Source organism: Pristis pectinata, chromosome 15 (assembly GCF_009764475.1).
Source record: "Pristis pectinata isolate sPriPec2 chromosome 15, sPriPec2.1.pri, whole genome shotgun sequence".
Taxonomy (NCBI): Eukaryota; Metazoa; Chordata; class Chondrichthyes; order Rhinopristiformes; family Pristidae; genus Pristis; species Pristis pectinata.
This window is the reverse complement of record NC_067419.1, coordinates 22,125,697-22,139,242: the sequence shown is the minus strand read 5'-3', so window position 1 is coordinate 22,139,242 and position 13,546 is coordinate 22,125,697. Positions and strand designations below refer to the sequence as shown.

At 39.3% G+C, this 13,546-nt stretch overlaps 1 protein-coding gene across 4 annotated transcripts in view; it reads right to left on the bottom strand.

The window, feature by feature from the left end:
* Positions 1–2,593: 2,593 nt before the first annotated feature.
* Positions 2,594–13,546, bottom strand: part of LOC127578464 (macrophage mannose receptor 1-like) — a 67,177-nt gene continuing 56,224 nt past the window's right edge. For 2 of the 4 annotated variants that reach the window (XM_052030527.1, XM_052030526.1), the window contains 4 exons: positions 8,605–9,365; positions 6,931–7,071; positions 4,951–5,062; positions 2,649–3,469 (listed from right to left, as the gene is read on the bottom strand). In XM_052030527.1, coding sequence (XP_051886487.1) covers positions 3,396–3,469; positions 4,951–5,062; positions 6,931–7,071; positions 8,605–9,365 — 1,088 coding nt within the window. In that variant the 3' untranslated portion in view covers positions 2,649–3,395. Of the gene's footprint in view, positions 3,470–4,950; positions 5,063–6,930; positions 7,072–8,604; positions 9,369–13,546 lie in introns of all 4 variants that reach the window. The other 2 variants (XM_052030524.1, XM_052030525.1) reach the window with 2 other exon arrangements.

Here is a 13,546-nt window from a genome sequence, read left to right as displayed (position 1 = left end):
CTTCAGTCACTGTTTATGATACTTCATTATTGATCACAAAGGTCCATTAAATAGATACTTGGAAAATTTTTATTTTTTCACAATATGGTAAAAAATTGATTTGATTTTAATGGATTAACTCCCCCAATCTGGAGATTATCCAGTCATCAGGAGATAATGACATTTGTTTAAAACATGTATTATAGGTGGATGTCTTTGATTAATTTAAAGGTTAGAATGAGTATTCCTGAGGTTTTGGAGCTATTTTTCTCTTTTCCATCATCGTCCCTCAAAGGCCAATAGGAAGAAGCACTTTCCAAATAGCCATGTTGTATAAATTTGAAGTTACACACTGACATTATCTCTATTGTTCTAAAATTCATAATTCTCCTGTGTAGCTAAGTTCACTCGGTCATTTGCAATGTAACGTTAATTCGTTTAAAGAAACATTGAGCTTTCGAATAGGATGGAATCTATTTTGGGGAGCAAAACTTAATGAGTTATTAATTTGAATCATCTATTTTTGGTGACAGTTTTGTTTTAATTCAGGGAGAGATATTTGCCAATAATTTGGTTGACTTTTAAATTGCCATAAATTATTATTTTGCATTTTTTAAATATGATTGATTTTATTTGTTATTGGAAAATTTTGCATAAGCATGTTTGGTATATTAGAGTGGTCTGGGCAGGTGTATCTTTGATAATTATCATCATCTCATTCACAAATCTTGGAATGAAAATAACTTATTGATCATCTAATTTTTTTGACTGGTATTTGTGGCCGTGAAAGATGCATTACATATTCCCCTCCATCTGATGGAGCCAGAGTGCAGATAAAGAGGGCTATACTGTTTTTTAAATTTTACAACTTGTTCACATTCTGATTTTACTGTAATTTGTACAGTTCAGGTGAGTAGTTTGTGTAATGTTTTAAGGAATCTAATTTGATACTGAATGTTTGTTACTTTGTTAAAGCATTAAACTGGAAAATGTTCCTGGATTCACATCAGCAGATTTGTCTGGTTATCAGCAGGCTATTACCTTCTTGTACATTTTGGAATTAATTTCTCAATACATAAGCATTCTAAAATTAAACACAAAATTTGAATTGGTAACTGTAAGCTGCTTGATGATTAATTGTATTGCAAATTTTTCAAATTGCTGTTCCTTCTTGAGTCTTGCTGCAGATACCTTTGGTGCAACTACTGTTCAACACCTTACCCTGCAATTGCGTGACCCAGGATTGTAACAATGTCATTATGGTCTGTGTTACATATTTATGTGCAAAAATTAAAAAAAATCTGCAGATGCTGAAAATCTAAAACAAAACCAGAAAAAACTACAAGTACTTAACAGGTCAGGCCACCTCCAAGGTAAGAGAAACAGAGGCAATGTTTCAGGTCAGAAGCCCTTCGTCAGAACTTAAAATGAGACAAAAGAAGCTTTTGCAGTTGCAGGAAGGATGGGAATAAGCTGGCAACAATGTCACCTAGTCAATGAGTGAATGGGAGCAGTTAGAGGAGAGACAAAGTAACATGGACAAAAGAATGTGGGAGTCACAAAATGCAGAGCAGGGGGACTTGCTCTTCTGAGAAAGTCCTCCACTCCCACAGAGGGGGAAGAAAAAGTGCTGAACTAAAATTACAGATGACTGACTGACTCAGACCAAGGAAGCTATAGAATTCAATACCAAGTCCAGAAGGTTGCCATGTACCCAGACAGAAAGTGAGGTGCTGTTCCTCACGTTTGCATTGGGCCTCACTGTGCAGTCAGCCTTGACAGTACAGGAGGCCACAGACCAATAGGTCAGAGTCGCAGTGGATTGGAGAATCAAAGTGGAAGTCAACTGGAAGCTCTGGGTCACCCCTGTGGACTGAATGCAGGTGTTCTGCAAAGTGATCACCCAATCTGTGTTTGGTTTCTCCAATGTAGAGAGTACATTTGTGAACACCAAATGCAGTACACTAGGTTGGAAGAAGTGAATCGTTGCTTCAACTTGGTCCCTGGATGGTGGGAAGGGAAGAGGTGAAAGGATAAGTGTTGCATCACCTGCAGCTGCAAGGGAAAGGGCCATGAGAAGGGGGGTGGTTGGTGGGAACAGTGGAGTGGAACAGGTTGGCCTTCTGGACTAGATATTGAATTGTACAGCTTCTGGTAACTTGATTTCTTAGTTTGCATCAGTCAGCCATCTGCCATCTGCTTGTGTCCCCCCCCCCCTCCCCCCGCCTGTTTGTTGCTCTCTCTCTGGACGTGCCCAGCCTGACTTGATCTGCATTTTGCAACTCCCACATTATTTTGCCTATGTTCTCACCCTCTAACTGCTCCCATTCACTCATTAACCAGATAACCTTGATTACAGTTTATTCCCAGTTTAACCCTATCAGAGGCATCCAACTGCCCCTGCCCTCCCCAACCCTCCCTGCAGCTTTACAAGCTGTTTTTGTCCCCATTTCCATTCTGGTGAAAGGTCTTCAGCCTGAAACATTGACTCTTTCTCTTCCCACAGTTGTGGCCTGACCTTCCAAGTATTTCCAGCATTTTGTATTTAATATTTGTGAATGATACATGTTCCTTCAATCTCTCAAAGGGCAGCAGCAAGCTCCTGACAAGTAATGACCAACAATGAATTTGTTCTTTTATTTCACAGTAAGTGAGCATACATTGGCAACTGTTACAATCAGATTTAGTTCAACCTATACAATCCATCTTCTGCATAATAATACAAAATAATGAATACAGTGTTTCCCCACATCACCTTACTTAACCAAAATAATTTATGATTACTCCATTGCAGCAATATTCTCTGGGCATTGCTGCTCAGTCATTGAGTCCTCTATGGAAGAAGGAAGGCCTTTCAGCCAATTGTGACAAGCCTGTAAGATTAACCAATTCATTCACTCCTCCACTCTTACCCAAAAGCTTTTTCAAAAATTTTCTTCTAAAAATAAATTCCATTTCTAAAGTTTCATAACATTGTTTAAAATGTCCCAACAGCTGCCTTTTCCTGTTCATAGTCCAAAAAGATTGGAGCTTCCCCAACATAGAGTTCAATCTATGCAACAACTGGGCCAAGGTACTGAACTATTTACAGTTAATGGGGAAAATGACACCAAAGATGTTTTAATCACCTATTCTGCTTTCCTTTAAAATTGTGCACATCAAAAGCAAGTTCTTTTACAAATTACTTGTAGTAAGAATGTCAGAAAAATCTCAAAATACACCTAGCATTTGTTACTGATTCAGTACTTAAGGAAAATAGGTTATCACTGTCTGAAAATTAACTAAAACAATACAAATTATTTTTGCAGTTGTCTTTATTAATTACTGCTAGGAAAATAATTATAATTACTACAAACTGTAATATGAGCATTATGAAGCAAATCAATAGGATTCTTAAAGCACTGAGTATTTTGACTTCAAAGGAGTTTGTAAGCACAAACAAATGGAAGTTCATCCGAACAGACCCTGTTATCCCATGTGCCTCCAATGCCTGAAAATAATAATTGAAATGAACATTTTTGTCACAAGCACTCCTTTGTGTATACAAGTGTTACTTTTTAATCTCTTATTTACATATGCCAATGTCATCTGTTGTACATGAATACGGAATTAGACAATTGAAGAAAGTTGAGCATATTGGGTACTAGATTTCTGATTGGTGATGAAAAAGTACTTCACACCAAGCTGAATGAGTTACCCTTTCTAGTCATCTGTTTCTATAACAAATCTTTGGCATTCTAATTCCCTAACCAATACTCCTATTAGTCCTGGAAAACTATTTGACAATTGGTAAGACATTGAGGGGAAAGTTCTGAAGAAAATACCAACACCTCTCTCAAGAATGATGATGTTTTGTTGAAAGAAATACAGCTTGGGTTCAGCGTCACACACAAGCCAGACTGGATTAGTGTGACGAGTTTCAGAATTGCTGTGATGCTCCTCAAGGAATTCCTATCCTTTTGCAGAATACATTATCTACTATTCAGGTTGTGGTCACCATTAGCAACATATTTTACATGGATTGACAACTTCCTAAGTTCTAGGCTTGGGATTTCTTTGATAATGTTCCCTATAAATCTTAATTTTAATCACCATGTTTGTGATCATGCAGTTTGTGTTCCAATTTCCTGTGAAATTATGCTCTTGAGCCATTCAAAGCTAATTCCCAAAACTAATTTTCAACAGATTCAGTCTCTCAATTGGTGCTCAACCTCAATGGAGGGTCTTTGTTACTTTATTATTTTTGCATGTTTCTGGAGTGACTGAACATGAACAAATATTTAAGCAGTGTCATCTTCACTGCTATCTTTAAAAAGTTCTGAATAACTATTGGTTTATGATAGCACATGCTTCAGAGCACGACCACAATTTCCTAGGGCTCATGGGATAGATCCTGCAATAATTGAAGAGTTCTTTGATTATATTTGATTATAGAATGATGAAATCCCATCAAAACTGATAACCCCTTTTTGATTAGATGGTGCTTTAATACAGAAAGTATCAACACTTTTGAATGTGAAGGATAACTAGAACATAAGCAGACTACATGCCTAATATCCAACAATAGCCCATGGAAGGAAAGGCCCCGCAGTTGGCCTTGGTATTCAACTCAGCTGTAATGTTCTGACCTCATTAATCCAACTCTCTGGAATATCAGTAATGAGGACAGAACAACAAATTTAATTTCTGCAACTTAATCTGTCAGGCCAATTTATGAAAGAAAATGTTCTAGAAATACTGTAAGCTAGATCCTAATGCTCCACACCATTACAACAGAATTCAAGTTAGCTCAGCTCCTGTTGTTGAGCTTGGAAAATGTTCACCCCTAAAGTTCCTGGTGTGCAAAGCTCTGGTGCCTCGATATGGAGAGAGTTCATCCTTTTGTCTCACTATCAGTTAACCTCTTCCAAGCTTCTGAAATTTACTTGCATGTACATACACACCTTAACATAATTCATAACTATAATATACCTTCAGAGTTAATGTTCACACAGGTGTCCATCTCTTCTTTATCCTCAGGTTGGTCATGATTCCACTTTGTGAAATCAGTTGCAGATCCATCAGTCCAAAGGTAAACACCCTCCTTCGTAAGACAAAAAGTCATTAATGATGCCAATTTCCATCAAAATACCATTTGTGTGGAATATGAAACTGGATTCAGTATCATTAATGGCAGCCAGTCACTTGGAGGGTTAGAGAGTCCTCCTACAGTTGTCACTATAAGAAAGGGATATTTAAGGAGGGAAGTCCAGGGTATGGACTTTGAGAGACAATTTTGAGGTAAAGGAAATAGAGCTGAAGGCACCAGCCAGATGTAAAGGAACAGAGTGTGTGAGTGTTGTAGGAAAGATGTTGGAATCAGAGCATAATCTTTGTGGTAGAGAAGATATAAAGCTAAAACAGATCCCTTGCACTTACAGTTTATTTTTGCTTAATTTAAAACTGCAAGTTCAAATTGAAATTGAGTAAACACTGAGTCAAAGCATATAGATAATGTTTATGTGACAATTACATTCATTTGTGATGGTTCACAGGAAGAAACTGACTCATTAAGGGTTAATTGCAGGCAAGCAGGCCGACAGTACAATCAGTGCAACAGTTGAGAAAGGTACTGAAAAGTTACAACTGGACACTATCAGTGAACATTTGAACAAAATCAGGAAGGGGCACCATTCAGAAGAGGAAGATAAGAACACCAAGGATGGATGCATGAGAACTCCAGAAGCAATTGGATGGGAAAATAAGCTATTGCCATAAATTGTTTCGCTATGATTCAAATTGATGTACAAGTATGAACATAAGGAACTGAGGGAGTAAATCTCGAGTTCTCTCAAGCCTCCTCTACCATATGCTACATATGAGCCTTGAATCCCTCCCCCACCCCCCCCCCCAACACACAATTTCCATATCCCTGATTCCCTTGGTGCCCGAAAATTCCTAATGGTAGATCAACTCAGGCCCTTGCATGCAATAGATTTACAACTCTGAGGCAATCCTAAATGGCTGACCCTTCCCTTGAGTTAATGCCCCCTGAATCTACACACACCAATAAAATGACAGAGGATCCTAGCATGTTCCCTATTAATCTCTCTCACAGCCTTCTTTGTCTCAAAGTGATCACATCACATTTTTCTAAATTCCAGTCTTACATTATGTCTCCTTAGCACAGTCATGAAATTAGGCTGCAGTGACTCAAAGGCAAGTGTATCCATCCTTAGGTGCACAAAGCAAGGTCACGCAGATTACTCCAGGTGTTGTCCCACCAAAAGACAATACCTATCCCTGTAGTACTTTGCAAGCAGCACCCTACCAAACTGAAAATGCCCCATTTGTTCCCGTTCTGTTTTCAGCCCTTTAACTAATCTTCTATGCTCAGAATATCCCATGACCCTGTTTTTTTAAGTTCCCTCAAGCCTGCTCTGCCATATGCTTAAAAGAAAGACAGAGACTTTTAAGTGGTATCCTATCAAATGTCTTTAGAAAATCCAGATATATTATCCACTGTTTTCCTCTTTTCTACTCTCCTGGTTACATTGTCAAAAAGCTTCTAAATTTGTCAAATAGAATTTCACCTTCAGAAAACTGCTTACTTGAGTATTCCTTGCTGCATTATAACCTATAAATTCATGTCCCCGAATGTCCAACATTGTTGCTATTTTGTTCTATGGTCTTGGACTTTCCCTTTAAAAACATCTCTCCTCCCCTAAAACCAATCCCGATACTTGTCCTATTGCAGCAAAAATGGGCAGTCCTATCAAGATGGATAGAGGAAGGTAAGGTCTTTGATGGGGGAGGTGGCGATATTTCAGATCATTTATTCAGTTGTTTCATTGAACACTTCCTTCCTCACTGAATATCAAGACAGTTCCTCCCCCCAGATATTAAAGGATGTTCAACTGAACAGTTACTGAAACCAGAACACCATGGCTACAATCATTCAATCACCCTTACCTTGTGGCAATCGTTTAGACCAATCCAAGTGCTGGTCTGTGCTGGGTTGTTGCGTTTTATCAAATCCTGAATGAACTGGTTGTGTTCTTCCCAGTGTATGGAGGCAAGGTGTCCACCTGGTGCATACATTTGGCAAGATATCTTCAAGTTAAAAGAAACTAGTTTCAGGACTTTTCCTCCCATTGATTACTTTCAACACCATCACACATTGGTGTGCTTTGTGCTACCCAGGGCCAAACCAGTCATAAAAGAAAGAGAAACTCTATATAAAAAAAGGCTTCCCTTGGAGAAAAAAAACAGAAAGACAAATTGCTGAACAGAAATGTACATAATGAAGCCAACTGTTCCTCTTCATTATATCCCAGGACTACTCTTCCTGTCTAAAACTTTTCACTGACCTTGCCTCTAATTTCCCCTTACTCTGACCTCAGCTTCAGAAGGTAATAATTAATGGCTGTGGCTGCAGTAGAATTGTCTGAATGAACCCAACAACCCCCCCCCCCCCCCCCATTTACCCCTCACCCTGATGCCCCTCACTGTGCTGAACCCCTTGGATCACTTGCCCTTCACTAGCTACTGCCCTTTTCTGGTGTTGTCGAGCTTCTGCGAAAGATACAGTTGTCTGCAATTCTGTCTGCTTCTGCTGAGCTCCTTGGGGCACCCAGCAGGTGCCTCTGGCCCAATAACCAATTTCCTGTTAGACAAAATTTAAGGCAAGATACCAGGCCATAGGGCTGTGGTGCTTTATGCTTTACACAAGCCTCCTTCCATCCATTTGAATACATCTGCCTAACCCATTTGTTTTTCTCCCATGTGCTAACCTAAAACCTTTCTTGAAAGCATCTATGGTGCTTGCTTAAACCCTCCATTTCTTAATGTGTTTCACATTCTAATCACCCTCTGTGTCGATGTGTTTCTCCTGAATTCCCCAATGAATTTATTTAGTACCAATATTTTAAGTACATCTAAGATTAGTGTTTGAGCATCCACAGCCCCCTTTGTTAAAAAAGTTCCTCAATACATTAACAGATTAATTACCTTTTAAGAATGACTTCTTTGCCCCTGGGAATAATCTAATCTACTTCAATAAACAAAACTCATCGTTTTAAATTATCCAAACTCTTCTTGTATCAGTGCTCACTCCGGTCTCTTCCTTCCTCTCCTGTAGGTGTACACTTATTCACAGGAGTCCCTCGTGAATGAGCTGTATACCAATTCCACTGATTATTCTTTGCAATGGACCCAAGCAGCATTTACCACTGGGCTCTTGACATCCTTGTCCCCACAGTAGGAACCCTATCCAAAAAAGGAACTGAACCTTGGGCCTTGCCAATCTGCATTACAGTATTTAGTCTTATATTAACAGCATGTTTACTTGTTTGCTCTAGGTACTCTGCCATGGTGGAAAGGCCTACCACTAAGATCCAGCAAGCTTACATGACCATTACCAAATATTCTCCGTGGGTGCAGTGGGTGGGGATGGGTTTCAGGTCCAATACAAATCCCCAAGTGTTACTTGTTTAATGCTCAGCACAATGCCGAGATAATATTGCATATGTTATTAATGTGAGCTATCTACATATAAATAAATATTATTTTACTTCATTTTCCTGTTTGAATGAACAAATGAGCTATTTTAAAAATGGGAAACAAGCGAGCAGCCCTGGCTCTTACCTCAGCTTGAATCCAGTTCATTTTAGTTTGGTAGTAGCTGTAACAGGTAGATAAGTCACGGTTATAAATCCACCCAACTAAACAAGGTGTTTGAGAGGTTCGGGCATTTACTTCATCAGGTGAAGATTTCTTTTGTGTCTCGTTCTCCGAAGAATTTTCTTTTTCTATTTCATCCTCTGCAGAAGAATCAAGTTCTTTCTCTACCTCATCCTCTAGAGAAGGATAAGCTTCCATTTCTGTCACATTATCTGAAGAATGAGAGAATTCTACTTCCGACTCATGTTCTGAAGAGGGGTATAGTTCCACTTCAGGAAAAGGATAAGATACTTTTTTGTGGTTGTTGGGATTGAAAGCAGCTAAAGAGAAAGGGAAAGAGAAAGGGAAAGGAATAGGACGAGGACTGGTTTCTGGTGGGAATAGATTGCTGATCATTGGATGGTTTTGAGGAGATGGTACAAGAAAAGGATGAGCAAAATCTCCAGTATAAGTTGGCTTGTTCTGAGAATAAAAAGGGTAAGAGCGGTGGTAAGTTGACTCTGGGTTGTTCTTAGGAGACATGGGATAGGAATAAGATGCCATTGCTTTGTTGCTCTCAGGTGGAGGAACAGCATAGGCATAAGGTTTCGCTGAGTTGTATTTCTCATGAAAAGGAAAAGGATGAGGATGCAACTTCATTTGAGCTTTGTTGTCAGGTAAATGGGGACGAAGATTTTGCACTTGTTTCTCATTCAATCGACTTGCTATATTGTGAATACTGACAGCTGCTGTTAATAAGATAAACAAATGGAAAAAATAAAATCACCATGAGTCCCAAAAGTGTTTTTCTAAAAGGCAACAGTCTTTGCATTTAAGCTAAATTCAAGCTAATGCCTCGAAGATTATGCAAATTTATATAGTTTAAATTGTAAGCCAAGCATTTAAAACAGAAATTATATAAATCATTTGTACATACTGATCAAACTAGTATCAAAGCAAATATTAATATTTTCATTATACACTCTTTGTTTAATATAATTAAAAATAAAATGTGCCTTAAAATTTTAAGCAATTTAATAGCAAAACTGTATGCTGCAAAAATGGAAATTATTAATGAGGAACAAGTAATAATGAGAAACTACTAATCAGCGCATGTGAAGCAGAAAGCAGAGACTTACTGTGGCAGGAGATGTCGCAGGAAATTACAATATGAAAATCACTAAGAATATGAATAGACTAGAGGTATTTCAGGGACAACCCAAAGGGAAAGGTGATGGGACAAATTCCTCTGAGGTAAAAACAATTGTTTCTGAATACATCATTCAGTGCATGATACACGAACAGATAAGTGACATGAAAATTCAAAACACCCTTACACGAATGTGCTGGGATTCCCTGTTGGTATTGCTTTAGCCAGTTGGCTGCTCATTACTATGAGTCAGATGTACTGTTTCTTCTATCTGCACTGTTCTTTGGCCTCTGGCACATTCCAGGCTGCAGGAGTACGTGCTGAGGGACGCACTGAAGCTGGGTGCAGCCAACACAAGGACTCGGTGGGGAAGGACTACAGTTTAGGGTTCTTCTGCCACTGGAGAGGGAGAGGCAGGTCAGGCAAGAAAGCCCCTTAAATATTGTAAATACGGGACTGGGTAGCTCCCAGGGAGCCACACGAGTGGCATCAGTGCTGTGTTTTTTATATATAAAAAGGTAACACCAATGATTGATCTGTACAAGAATGTAAAGGCTTGCACTGTTTTATTTTTGTATATAGTTTGTCTTTTATTATGAATAAAGTTTATTTTGGTTTATAAAAATAAAATGTTCTTTGGCCTCATACAGCTTGCATCTGGGGGAAGGCTACTGACTGGGCATCTCTCAATCACTTACAAACAGCCAGCACCTCTTAAAGGCTGCATCCAAGAGACCCCATTCTGACAGACATATTTATAATGGGCCTTCCATCTCGTTGGCCTTTCCTTGCATTGATGTGCATTTAAAGTATAAAATCTCTATGACACTGTTTTTAATATTATCTGCAATTTCTTTTCATTCTCTCTGTTTTCCCTCATTACTTTTTAAGAGTCCCAGCATCATAAAGTCATTTACTCACAGAGCACAGAAACAGGCCTGTCAGCCCGCTGTGTCCAGACCAGCCAAAATGTACCTATCTACATTAACTCATTTTCTAGCCATCAACCCATAGCCTCCGTGCCAAGGTGCTTCATTTGCTTATCCAAATAATGTTAAAGCGCTGAGAGTACCTGCCTCCAGCATTCCCACAGCAGTGAATCCCAGATTTCAAGCACTCCTGAGGTGAAAAATATTCTTCCTCAAGTTCCCTCTAAATCTCCTACCCATTACTAAAATGAAACACAGCTTCTGATGCAGCTTCTTATCACAATGTTTAAATCGCCCCGCTTTGTAGGACTGGGGGTTGACTGAATGTGGCAAAGCAAGGGCGATTTAAGGACTCTTTGTTCAATAAAATGTACTGTACTGAAGCTCTTCTTGTGTAGCTTAATCTGAACTCAACAGATTCAATGTTATGGTGTATATATACAGAAGGAGTCCATTCGGGTCACTGTATCCATGCTGACTCTTTGAAAGAATCATCCAATTAAGTCTTTTCATTATTACCTCTTGATTAGATACAGCAATAAAACATGGGGATGGTAGTAGGTCCTTCAGCTCCTCAACTGAATTAGCTTTTCATTTAGAATCATTGTTGATATGTATATAATCGGTTTCTTCAAATTCACTGGAAGGACAAGGAAACATACATCCGTGTCCTCTCCCAGGCTGACAGCCCCAACATTGGGGCACTAGTTACACACAGTCAGCCAAGCTAGGCTGGCCACTTCATTCACATCTTGATATCAGACACCCAAAACACAGCCTATTTTGACTTCCATCTTGGGAAGAGATTACCAAGCAGACAGAAGAATAGATATAAGGATGTGGTCAAAGCTTCCTGGGAATTTCTGGCCATGACTGCTTAAAATAAGAAAGAGCCATATGGGATGGTGTTGAGAACCTCCAGGCCACGCTTTGGGAGGACACAGAGACCTTGTGTAAGCTCAGGAGTGGACCACCTCACAAACTATCACCCACCTGCCCTGTCGCATCCTCCTGCCCCACCTATGATAGTTGCCACAATGGCCTCATTAGTTACCTCAGAACCCAGAAAACTGGTGTGTAAGTAATTCATCCTCAATCCTGAAGGACCACCTGGGAGGAACTGCTTAATAACCTTACAGAACAATGAACCAACCATTTGAGTTCTGAATTGTTCACTTACTATTGCCTGTACTGTTTTTCAGTGGGAGACAGTTCCAAATTTCCACTACTCTTTGAATGAAAAGAGAGGACACTATCTATCCTAACATTTCCTTAACATTCTGAACATTGAATTCTCCCACTTTAAGTAATCCCCACACTGCTTCCTTACAAACCTCCCCCCCACCATGCTTCTTCTCTTCTTCCCTTTCCTAGCCTCTCTTTCTTTATTCGACCCCCTTTTTTAAAACTTCTCTCCTTACCTTTGACCCATCCCCCAGTGGATCTGCTCTCCCCTCCTACCCTGCATCTGCCTATCACTATCCTTTACCTGCATCTACCTATCACCACCTTATGTCCACCCTGCCTCCCCTCTTTTGTCCACCTAGCATTGCTCTGCTTTTCCCTCCTATATATTGGGCTTCCCCCTTTCCCTGTCTTCAGTCCTGAAGAAGGGTCCTGATCTGAAACGTTGACCACCTGCTTTTCTCCACGGATGCTGCCTGGCCTGCTGAGTTCCTCCAGCATCATCGTGTTTTTCATCTAGATTCCAGCACCTGCAGTCCTTTATTTCTTTAGCATTTCCTTTATTTGTCTTAAGCCAGACTCTAAAGGGAGTCCAACCAGTTTGTTGGTTCTCAGCAATCTAAGATAACTACATAGTTCCAAAGCTACATTTAGTTTACCTTTGCTTACTATATCTGGCATACTGCAATAGTAAAACTGAGAATCAAAACAAATGAATCAATTTGAGATGAAGAAAGAGAAAAATCTATTTGGAGGAACCCCAAGGTGATGAAATTAAGATTATGGCAGATGATTAACAAAAATTCACAAGGAAATAAAATTTATCTTGGGATAAAATGTTATATGACAAAGAACTGCATTTTTGAAGGAGCACTTCCTTCCCTATTGATGAAATTACCTGTTCAACAGGAAGTTAAAAAATACATATGCAGATATTTCACTACCAGCCTTTAAATTAAACTTTCCTCACGAACTCATAAGAGTAACTGTGATGCTATTAACCATGCAACTCAATTCTATTTTTATTCTATGCTCTAAATTAAGGTCAAAAGACCGAAGATCACCAACTCCAGGGTTGTCTGTAGCAGTCCACAAGTCCCATACACCATACATATTTGATATATTACACATTACTTCGCAAAATTGCTGGAAACCATCCACCTAAAGAATCAAAGTCCATTACTCAAGACATCAATGATGCCATGGTTTGATAGTGGGATTCTTCCCTCTGTGTCTGAGGTTTCTGATTCAAGTTCCATGCCAGATACTTAAGCAGAACATCAAAGCTAACATTTAATTGCAATACCAAGGACATAACTGTAGTATTGGTCGTACTGCCTTGTAATGCTGCCTTTAAGTGAAATTTAAACTGAAGCCCCACCTGGCCTTTCAAATGGATGCAAAGGATCCCATGGCATCAGCAAGAACAGCTGGAGGATTTCTCTCTGGTGTCCTGGCCAACAATAAAACCTCAATATCATTTAGAAATACAGGTTATTTTCTCAGGACCACTTTGCTGTTTGGGGAAACGTACTGTGGTGCAACTGTCACTTTTCCTATGTAACAACTGTGATGGTATTGCCAAGTGCTGCTTTGGTTGTGAACTGATTTGGAACAACATGAGAATATGAAAGACACGACTGAAATGCAGAACTCTTTTGGT